Source organism: Hydra vulgaris, chromosome 11, assembly GCF_038396675.1.
Source record: "Hydra vulgaris chromosome 11, alternate assembly HydraT2T_AEP".
Taxonomy (NCBI): domain Eukaryota; kingdom Metazoa; phylum Cnidaria; class Hydrozoa; order Anthoathecata; family Hydridae; genus Hydra; species Hydra vulgaris.
Genome location: NC_088930.1, coordinates 18,082,501 through 18,093,908, shown reverse-complemented (window position 1 = coordinate 18,093,908; position 11,408 = coordinate 18,082,501). Strand labels below are relative to the sequence as shown.

At 28.6% G+C, this 11,408-nt stretch overlaps 1 protein-coding gene across 3 annotated transcripts in view; it reads right to left on the bottom strand.

The window, feature by feature from the left end:
- Positions 1 to 11,408, bottom strand: part of LOC100206535 (serine/threonine-protein kinase dst1) — a 34,004-nt gene continuing 22,596 nt past the window's right edge. For all 3 annotated transcript variants that reach the window (XM_065810332.1, XM_065810333.1, XM_065810331.1), the window contains exons 6-9: positions 9,201 to 9,249; positions 9,062 to 9,088; positions 8,548 to 8,700; positions 1 to 3,268 (exon numbers count right to left, since the gene is read on the bottom strand). In XM_065810332.1, the coding sequence (XP_065666404.1) occupies positions 499 to 3,268; positions 8,548 to 8,700; positions 9,062 to 9,088; positions 9,201 to 9,249 (2,999 nt within the window). In that variant the 3' untranslated portion in view covers positions 1 to 498. The remainder of the gene's footprint in view (positions 3,269 to 8,547; positions 8,701 to 9,061; positions 9,089 to 9,200; positions 9,250 to 11,408) is intronic.

Sequence of the window (11,408 nt, the reverse complement as noted above, 5' to 3'; positions counted from 1 at the left end):
TTTAAAAATATCAAAGATTAATAACGATCTTTTATCTTTTTTCAAAAATTAATACTTGGTTCTTATTTAAAGGTATTTTTTAAAAAACTGTCACATTAAAATATTGACCATTTACAGAAATCTAAGACAACTTTATAAACAAATAGGATTAAAACAAACAAAATTACTTTTTTAGTATTTGTTTTCACTTCACAGCGTTTATATATTTAACCGCATTAAACGGTAAGGTATATTATACAAAAATAACGTAACAATATAGAAAAGTTATGCGAAAATACTGATCCGAGGTTTGCAGTTCGCATTTCATTAAAGTGATTTAACAACTATAGCAACAGATATATAAGTGCATCCATAAGATCTTGGATTACACAATATATTGGTGAAATTATATTTCGATGGGTGTCACTCTACAATAGGTACAAATTGATCTTCTCCCATTCAAAATATTTTTTCATGCCACTTGCACTTCTCTTAGAATGCTGCAAAGTAACATAATATTTAAGGAAGAAGCTTGAGGTCCGTCGACTTTAGGTGAAACTCTATTTTAAGTACATCGTTGTCAACTCTTTGCATAATTTTTGCAGCATCATTATTTACGCAATTTGAAGGTTCCACAACTCTCAAAGTTCGAGTTTTTGACACATATAACCGTCGGTAATTCTTCTTTTGCGCCTGCGGCGATCCTTCACCCGTACCCCCACGAGTACGCCGAGTTAGACTCTTACTTTTTTCTTTAGTATCTTTTAACATCGTTCGCTGGAAAGATTTTCCTTCTTTCATTTCATCGTCTTCTGAAGTCTCGATATCATCTCCATTTTCTTCGTTTCCTCCGTGAGAATTATTGGTAGCGAAATTCATTTGAATACAACCACTTGAACCCATTTGCATTTTGATTTTATTTTCATTAGCATTAAAACTAGGTCCAATAATCAGCTTTTTTATATTATCTTCAGTTGGGGATATATGACCATCTTTTGTGACTTTCACAGAAGAATGATTATGACCATCTTCTGCAACATTTACAGAAGGATGATTATGATCATCTTCTCTGACTTTCACAGAAGGATGATTATGACCGTCTTCTTTGACTTTCACAGAAGGATTGTTATGACCGTCTTCTGCAACATCTACAACAGAAGGATGATTATGACCGTCTTCTTTGACTTTCACAGAAGGATGATTATGACCGTCTTCTGCAACATCTACAACAGAAGGATGATTATGACCGTTTTCTGCGACCTTCACAGAAGGATGATTACGACCGTCTTCTGTGACTTTCACAAAAGGAGGATTATGATCAGCACCCAATTTAATTCGGCTTTCCTCGCTTTTTTTACTTACTCTAGGTAAAGGAGAATGACGATCATCAGCTTCTTTTTGATGCGGATGATCTCTATCTGAACTGGTAATAACATGATTATCCACATTCTTTTTTAACTGATATTGAGCCACTCTGTTTTGTACTGGGCTGACAACTCTAGGTAAAGGACTTGTAGATCTAGGCGGAGGTTTAAATGTATCTACTTTCTTCAAGTCGATTTTATGAGTTATTTTTTCTTCGATAGGAGTTGAAACTGAATTATTCTTTTCAATAACAGGACTCGTTGGATTTGAACCTGAAGGAATATCAGGAATGAAATTGTCTGATTTTATTATTAGCAAGTTCATATTTGCTTCTTTATTATTTCCTAGAGCAACTTCTTCAATGTTTAATTTCGCCGTATCTTTCGAACTTTCGATTGGTGGAGAATTTATAGGTTCCTGGCTAATAGTGACACTGTGATCATAGACAGCATTAACTTCTATTTTAGGTTTAGCTGCGTCACTATTATGTTTTTCAGACGTAACTGATGAATTTAATTTAACCGATGTTTTAATTAGATTTCTACCAGGCTCTTCATTATTCGTAAATTTATTAGCCATTTTTGCTGCAATTCCGCCAGGTATTTTTTGAGTAACTACATTTCGTGCGACAACAGGAGCTTTTTTTTCAATTTCTAAAATACCTTTAAAGTTTCTAGATCCTGGGGAACCAGGGGATCCAGCAGAGCTATGGATGGTCTTGTTCTCTAACAAGTCTGTTTTTTTCTTGGTTATCCATGGACTAGTTGAAACATTTTGTGATAATTGATTAGTATTTGAAGGACTAAAAGGTCTTGTTAATGTTGGGGTGGGTGATACATATGTATCAGCTGATAACTTGGATTCAAATTTGTTTACACGTTCTTTTTTGATAAGATTGTCAGCATGATTTTTTGATTCAAATGTGGTTTCTTTTTTGATATGATGTTCAGTATGATTTTTTGATTCAAATGTGGTTTCAGGAGAAAACATCGACGCAAACTTTGACGGTAAACGATTTGTTTTTTGTTTTGAATCATCACTCTCGATCTCTTTTTTCTGCGAAAACGAGGGCGTCTTAGTTACTGATTTTGAACTTACACTAGTATCATCAGATAAAATACTTTTTTTATGAATCTCCTTTTGATCTTCGGAGACAGAACTTTTTTTAGAGGAAATATCTTCTATAATTGATTCTTCAGTAATCAAACATTTTTTAGAAGTTATATCATCTATATGTTGATCATTGGTGACTGAATAAATTTTAGAAGAGATATGATTTTCTTTCTCATTTTCGCATATTTCACTAGATGATTTTTCATTCTGAGAAATAAACTGATCAGTATTTGCTGTTGGATGATCGTGAGGTTCTTCTGTTTTCGGATCAATAATTACAGGAATAGCTTCTTTTACATGTTCGGAAATCGGAACATCCTCAGCTTCAACTGGCACTTCAAAAACATCAAGTTTAGATATACTGGTGTTTGGAGTTTCAGAAGATTTTACTGCAAAATGTTTTTTATCCAAATTTTCACATATATTATTAGCTTCAATCACTGCAATATTTTTATCATCAGATATATCATTATCTGTATGATTAATAATTTCGATTAAAGGTGTGTTAACTTCCAAACTATTTTTCTGTTTTTCCATTAGTTTATTATCGTGCAATTTATCATTTGTTTCTCCACATAAACTTTTACAAGAACTATTTGACTCATTAACAGAAGAATTATCAAAGTTTTCAACTGAAACCTGCTTTTTTAGTTTTGGCTTTTCTGTATTTTCTGAAACTATAACATCAGACTTTATAATACCTTGACTCGTTTTCAAATTTTGTGCAAGAACAACATCTTCTGCTGTGATGCCTTGTTCTAGTTGCTTAATCCAATCATGTTCAAAGGCTTCATATGCTGTCATTCTATCTCTTTAAAAATAAAAATTAAAAATCTTTAAATGTCAAAAAAGGTAAAAAAATAATATTTATAAAATTATAATTTATTAAAAAAATATAATATAAACAACTTTAGTTGAAAATGTATTCAAATATGTTTTAATATAAAATACTTATAAACTCTATATATTTATGTAAAACTTATGTTTAAAATAATCACACAATACAATAAACAGATACTAACAAGAACACGAAAATGCCTTGGTGAGCTTTATAGAATTCACTTTTAACTAAACAAACCAAAATGATAAATAAAAAAAAAAAAACTGGATTTTTATTATTGTGATGGTTATAACTGGGATAAATTAGACAGTATATGTATAGATAGAGCACCTGCTATACTAGTAAAACATTATAGAAGGGTTTCCTTTTTGAGAAATTTTCAAACAAAAAACTTTAAATCTTATTGCTGTATTGTCCCTATGTTCAAAAATTTGTAATTTTAGCCACGTTAAAGAACCTTCAATTTTTTGAAGCCACAATCTTAAATATGATCTCTCTTCAATGACAGCTAGGGACTCAAAATGGCTGGTTAACTATTTTTTCTTTTTCCATCGGCCAAAACCTAAAACTGAATAAGTTTCCATTCAGTCAAATTGCATCCTTTTACTGTACTTGTTCATTCATGTTCAAAAACTTTTATCCGTCTAGTTTTTTATCCATCTAGTTTTTTTCCTCAAACATTAAAGCTTTGGGATTCTTAATTATCTTGATGCTTTCCAGACACATGCAATTTACAGTTTTTAGGAATCCCAGCACACCTGCGAGAAATTAGCAGTTTCTCAGAGGTATGCTGGGAGTCAATTTTTTTAAAAAAATTTCAATATACCATAAGGGCCTGCATATCATACTGTCAATACCGTTTTTATGGTATTATTCTTATCATTACTTTTGCCACACTGTTGAACAGATTTTCTTTATAAAATTATCACAACTTTTTAGTTCCTCTTGATTTAAAACAATATTTTTCATCATAAAATTTTAAACTAAAACAAAACAATAGCTTTAAAAATAAAAAAGTTCTGAAAACTGAAAAGCAAAAAAACTATAATAAGGTAACTTATAAGATTTATAATTAAACTTAATTTAATTATATTTAGATTAATATTAAACTTTAAGATGTTGCTTTAATAATAAACATTGTGCATCAAGTGATTTGGTCCCAACTGTTCCAAAGCCAACAACTTCGAAAGCCAAAAAAAGTTTTCAGAACTCACAAGTGATAAAATTATAAATCTTATCAGAATTTGTTATTTTTGTTAAAATAAATATCAATTGATTTATATTGATTATCGGTACCAAATAAGAGTAAAATCTTCTCAAAAACATACTATAAAGAATATCGAAACTGTAACAAATTGTAAATAACTTAAAAGTTTTTGTCAAACTGCAGTTAAATTTCAATATGATAAATGATGATTTTATTATTACATTACATTTTATTTAGCAAATTGATCTTAAGAAAAAAAAGTTTACTCAAGACCACTTTAAAATAGAAAATATTTCAAGTAAACCATCTTCAACATAATCATGGGCTGAAAATAGTAATGGTTATAAAATAGTTAAAGAAATTGGTCATGTTGCCAAGAAAATGATGAAAAAAATATCATGTGCCTCATAACCATGTTTGATTATTGTAATCGAGTTTCTCAAAGGCAGGCTGCTTGCAAATTTGAATGTAACACAGATACCATTTCAAAATGACAACCAGTAAGCAAGAGTTAGCAAAATATAACATTGCCCGAATTAAAATCTGCGAGAAAATTGAGCATCATTAATGATCCGTCATATTTAACTTTGTCTCAAAGCTCAGTTCATGGCAATTAAATTTTTAACTCAAGCAACGTAAAAAAAAAACACCTCCCAGAGTAAATTATAGAAAAACTGCAAAATTTAATCAAAATATGTTTGTTTGATGCATTTCTGAGGGGTGTCAAAACCATACTTTGTTTCTAGCAATCTTACAATTAACCAAAATGTTTACTCAGAGTGTTGCTGTCTTTTATTAAAAAGTATTATACTGAGGATCAATACTTATTCTGGTCTGAGCTGGCTTTATCACAAACCAAAACAATCCCATTGTTCTTTTAAGAGAATTACATAGACTATGGTCAAAAGTAATAATGTGCCAAACATTTCAGATTGTTACCCAAGTGGCCATTTTTAGAGTATTCTAAAGGGAATGATCAATTTAAAACACTGGTAGGCAATCAAAACCAACTTTGCAATAGGATAATTACTTGCCTCAAGAAAATGTATTTATAACTTAAGCCTCAAGAAAATGTAGTTATAATCTTGCCTCAAGAAAATCTATTTATAAGCTAAGACTTTTTATATAGAATTTAAAATAAATAAAAAATTATTACAATTATATGAATTATCTCAATATAGGAATTTAATGCTAAAGCTAAGAAATATTTCCTTTTCATCATTCAGCATACCAGAAAATAAAATAATTAGTTACAAACTAAAAAACATTAACATTTAAACACATGCAGGTTTAACCGTATGGTCAATAACCAAACTTTCACCATTCGTTCAATAACCGGATCCCCGGGTACCCCCTATTGTGTAGTGAAAAGAACAAAATTATAAATAACAAAATTTTTTGTGAAAAAGAGAAGTTTTTTTTCTTTATTAGGAAGTAATAATACTATAAGTAAATAGTCTTATTCAGTGATGGATAATACAATGGATGATGGATGGATTTATCATGTTTTTAACGGTAATGAGTGATTTCCTTGTTTTATTTTTGAATAAATTGTTTTGTACTTTTAATCAAAAAGTAAAATAATAAACTGAAAACTTTTTTCAATAGAAATGTGTTCGAAATATTTGATGGTGAGAAATCTGGCAATGGCCACGTGTTGGATAGTGATGATGATAAATTTTTACCAGAGAGTGAAGTAGTAGCTTCGGATTTTGATGATACTGGTAATTTATAATTCCATTTTCTATTATGCAACAATGATTATGAAATATGTTTTATATATTGTATATATTGTATATGTTTTATATATTGTATATATTTTTACAAAAAGTTGATGAGAATGCACTCGGCGAAGATGAAAAAAGTGAAATAGAAGATGATAACGACAAACATGAAGAAAGTGAATTAGAAACGTCAGTTAGTGGGCCAGTTATGACAGCAAAAGATGGTACTAAGTGGGCTGAGACACCAAAAAATGAACATCAAGTTGCAAGGCATAATATTGTGCGACAGAGATGTGGACCTAAAAAAAATACGAACATGCTGTCAATTCTAGATACATTCAAATTATTTTTCACTCCAGAAATGGCTGATATCATTATATGTCATATGAATAAAAAAGCAAACTCAACATATACAACATAATGAAAAAAATCCAGGGAAAAAACAACTAGTGTGGAAAAATTTAGAGCTTCAGGAATTTTATGCATTCCTGGCTATTTTGATAACCTCTGGTGCCAACAACTAACAATACAAATACTGACAATACAAGGGATATGTGGCAGTTGTACTGCCACATATCCATACTTTATCACGCAGCAATGGGCATCAATCGTTTTTGGAACATCATTCGTTTAATTCAATTTGATAATGACAATACTCATGCTCAACGCATGGAGATTGATAAAGCTGCTCCAATATGAGACATTTGGACAATGCTTAATAGTAATTTAGCAAAACATTATAACCCAACAGAGCACCTGACCATTGACGAGCAACTTTACCCATATCGGGGTCGAACTAAATTCACTCAATATATTCCATCAAAGCCAGCCAAGTATGGAATTAAAGTATGGTGGATATGTGATGCAGAAAACTCGTACCCTCTCACAGGTCAGATTTACACTAGAAAATTGAGTGCTGGTTGTGAGAAAAATGTTAGTGAGAGAGTTTTAAAAGACTTGGTAGCACAATACAAAGGATTTGGTAGAAACATTACAATGGATAATTACTTCACAACTCTATCATTGGCAAAATCTTTACTATCCTGGGATCTAACAATTGTTGACACTTTAAAGAAAAATAAGACGTGCATTCCACCAGCAATGACTGCATTGAAAACCCAAGAAGAATTATCCACCGTATTTGGCTTTCATGAAGAAGTAACCATGTGCAGTTATGTGTCCAAAAAAAAACAAAGCAATGATTATGCTATCATCAATGCATCAGGTAGCAAAGATCGGTGATGATGCAAAGAAAAAACCAGAAATTATTGAATTTTACAACTGGTCAAAAGCTGGTGTTGACACAATGGATAAAATGCTTGGTAAATATACTACTAAACGATTAACTCAAAGGTGGCCTCTAGCATTTTTTTACAATATTCTCGATGTTACCTGCCTTGCAGCATATATCCTTTATTACGAGAATAATAAAGTGCTTCCAAAAAAGTCATATGAGCAACAATTGTTTTATCGGCAACTGGGCAGAGAGCTGTGTACTCCATTTGTTGAAAAACGTTTGCATAATCCACAAATCATGAGACAGTTTACTACTAAAGTGGCAATTGAAAGTTTTTTTGGTCGAGCTATAAATCCATATGTGCAACAAACAGCATCTAAATCTTCTAAACCCCATGTACAACTCGATTCAACCGAAGGAAAAAGATTACTGGGGTATGCCATGTTTGTCTCACAAGCGAATTTAAAAAACGTCACAAAACTTGAAAACCTTATTCGATATGTGAGTTCCCTATTTGTGATGAGCATTGTGTTTCGACCACGACATGTGAGGAGTGTGTGAAATAATTAACTTCTTTGTTATTTTTTATGGCAATGTATTGAAATTAAAAAAATACTTTAAGAAACAGTTTTATTATTGTTTATAAACCCGGCTTTCATATATAATAACTTAAGTGAGTACCAGGGTACCCGGTTATTGAATAAAGGAGGTATTGAGTTTGATAGCTAATAACTACTATTGAATGATTAATTCCAAAAATTTTGATGAAAAATATATATATATATATATATATATTACAAAGATCATTAAAGCTATCATGTGTACACAGATCATTAGAGCTATCATGTGTACACAAATCATTAGGGCTATTATGTGCACACAGATCATTAGGGCATTCATGTGTACACAGATCAGGTCTGAAAGATATTTGGTACAGTAAAGATTTTGATTGTTCCAAAGACTTCCTTATTACAGCAAGAAATTAAGTCTTCGCATAACTTATAAATAAAAACATTATATTGGTATTATTACATAATATTTAAATAACTTATATGTGATATAAAAAGTACTTTTGACCTACTTTGGTCTACGTTCCAACAATTTTTCAATAAAATTCATTGCTAAGTCTGATACATCATCAAATTCTTCACAATCAAAATCATATTCAACCATTCCTATATTTGCATAAGTTTCCATTACATCATCTCCAGCAAATGGAGAAATACCACTCAACCTGATAAAAATTGATACAAATCAATATTCATATTTAAATTTAAAAAATAACTTTTTTTATATTAAAATAGCGATAATATGAATACACAAAAATTATACAGCATAATGATTTGATACTATTAGGAAGATAAGACATGAATAGTTTGTTTTATATGTTTGCAAACATTTAATTGATCAATTAATCCTATCTTAATTAAAGTTTATTAACCAAATTTAACCAAATAGAATCAAATCATTAAGTAAAGATGATTTTGAATCACAAATAGTTTATGATACGAACTCTAAAAATGGTGAATCATAAATTTTAGTTTTTAATTTCATTCATAACCATTAAAAGTTTTTTTTAAAATAATAGTACTTACAATACATAAGTAACTACACCAATACTCCTAAAAATAAAAAAATTGAAAAAAAATCTACAAAACATTGTAGTAACTAATTGCAACAAGTAGGAACTAAAAATAACAGCAACAATAATAACTTTAAAAAAAAGAAATATACCACATATCTGAACCAAAATCAATAGGTTCATATGCCAAAACCTCTGGTGCTAAAATAGTCTCAAATATATTAATAAAGAAAATTAACTCAATATTTAGAAATAAACATTTTAAACATGCAACTATAAATTTTAATGAAAACAACATTATAGTGGTTGTAAGGCTGAATTTGTTATTGATAAATAATGTTATTGGTTGTATAATATATAAAAATCTCAATCATATATATATATATATATATATACAACCCTCAGAATTAGGAAAATAGAGGTCAGCAATAATTTGCCCACCTCAATCTTTTAGAGATTGGCAAAAAATATTTGATACAAAGGTCTCACCATAAAACACCGAAACAAGGTTGGCAATTTTTTGCCGACCTCAAACACTTTTAGGTCAGCATTGCCGAATGCCGACCCTAATTTCGAGGGTTATATATATATATATATATATATATATATATATATATATATATATATATATATATATATATATATATATATATATATATATAGATATATATAGATATATATATATATATATGTATAGATATATATAGATATATATATATATAGATATATATAGATATACATAGATATACATAGATATATATATACATAGATATATATAGATATATATATATATAGATATATATATATATATATATATATATATATATATATATATATATATATATATATATATATATCTATATATATATATGTGTATATATATATATATATATATATATATATATATATATATATATATATATATATATATATATATATATATATATATATATATATATATATATATAACCCTCAAAATTAGGGTCGAAAAAAATGTCTTCTCACACCCTTTATATGTGCACTGTATAGTAAAATAGATTTAATCTTAACTTAAAGTTATTTTGACAATTAATTTTTTTATTAGTAAAATAAAATTATTGCAAAAATAACTTGTAAAAATGCACTTTTTTTATAAAATGAAATTTTTTTATAATTTTGCTTTACTTGAAACCCAACATTACATACTATTACATATAAGCACAAAGAAGCCTACTTTTTGAAATTTTCAGTAAACATAGGTTCATTAAAGGTCTAAACAAGATGTTGAATACGAATTAATACAAATCTTTTTGTTAATAACTCAAAAACTTGTCTCCGCAAAGTTATTAACAAAAAGAATTGTAGAAAATTTTAGAATTTTTTTTGAATATAATGAGCAAGAATTAAATTCCAGTTTCAATACAAGAATTTCAGCCAAATTTTCAATGCAAGATTCTTACTTTTCTTTATTATATAATTTTTTAGATTTTGATTTCTCAATAAAGTTTTTTAACTTATTACTATACTTTTTGCTGTTTGATTCAATTTGAAGCTTTAAACTAAAACTTTAAAAAGCGGTCATGGCAATATTGTGATTATCAATATATAAATAAGATAATAATGATATAAAGGTTTATGAAGACACTTTTTTAAAATGTAGTTTTAGGCACCACCCTAATAATAACGTGCACAGAATCAGCATGGTTTTTTCAACCTAGGACATTGTTGCATTTGGGAGTACATTTAGGTAAAAAATGATTCTTTTACCAAAAATACATCACTTTTAGCTACTTTTGACTTTCATCCAACATTTCCATGTTGTCAGAAAGTTAAAACCATTAATTTAATTACAAATGAATCGTTTTAAAAAAAAACCGCAATAACGCATATTTAATTGATCAGAATGTTTTTAAAAACATTCTGAATGTTTTTAAAAACATTCTGAATGTTTTTAAAAACATTCTGAATGTTTTTAATAATATAAACAATGTTTTTATTTTTATTTTTATTAATAAAATGTTTTGATTTTTATTTTTTTTACTGTAAATCATGTGCAAAGTGTTGCTACATCGATTATTTTATAACCTGACTCGCAACGGGTGCTGCTACATTGACTGACAAATAGCCTGACTCGCAACGAAATACGGAAAAACTTTCTGAAAACCAGTTAGGAGTTATATATATATATATATATATATATATATATATATATATATATATATATATATATATATATATATATATATATATATATATATATATATATATATAAACATATAATCAGTCCTAAAACAATTATAGGTGGCATTAGGTTGGTGTTGCTGAATGCTGACCCTAATTCCGAGATATGTATATAACTAATAAAAACTGTATAATACAAT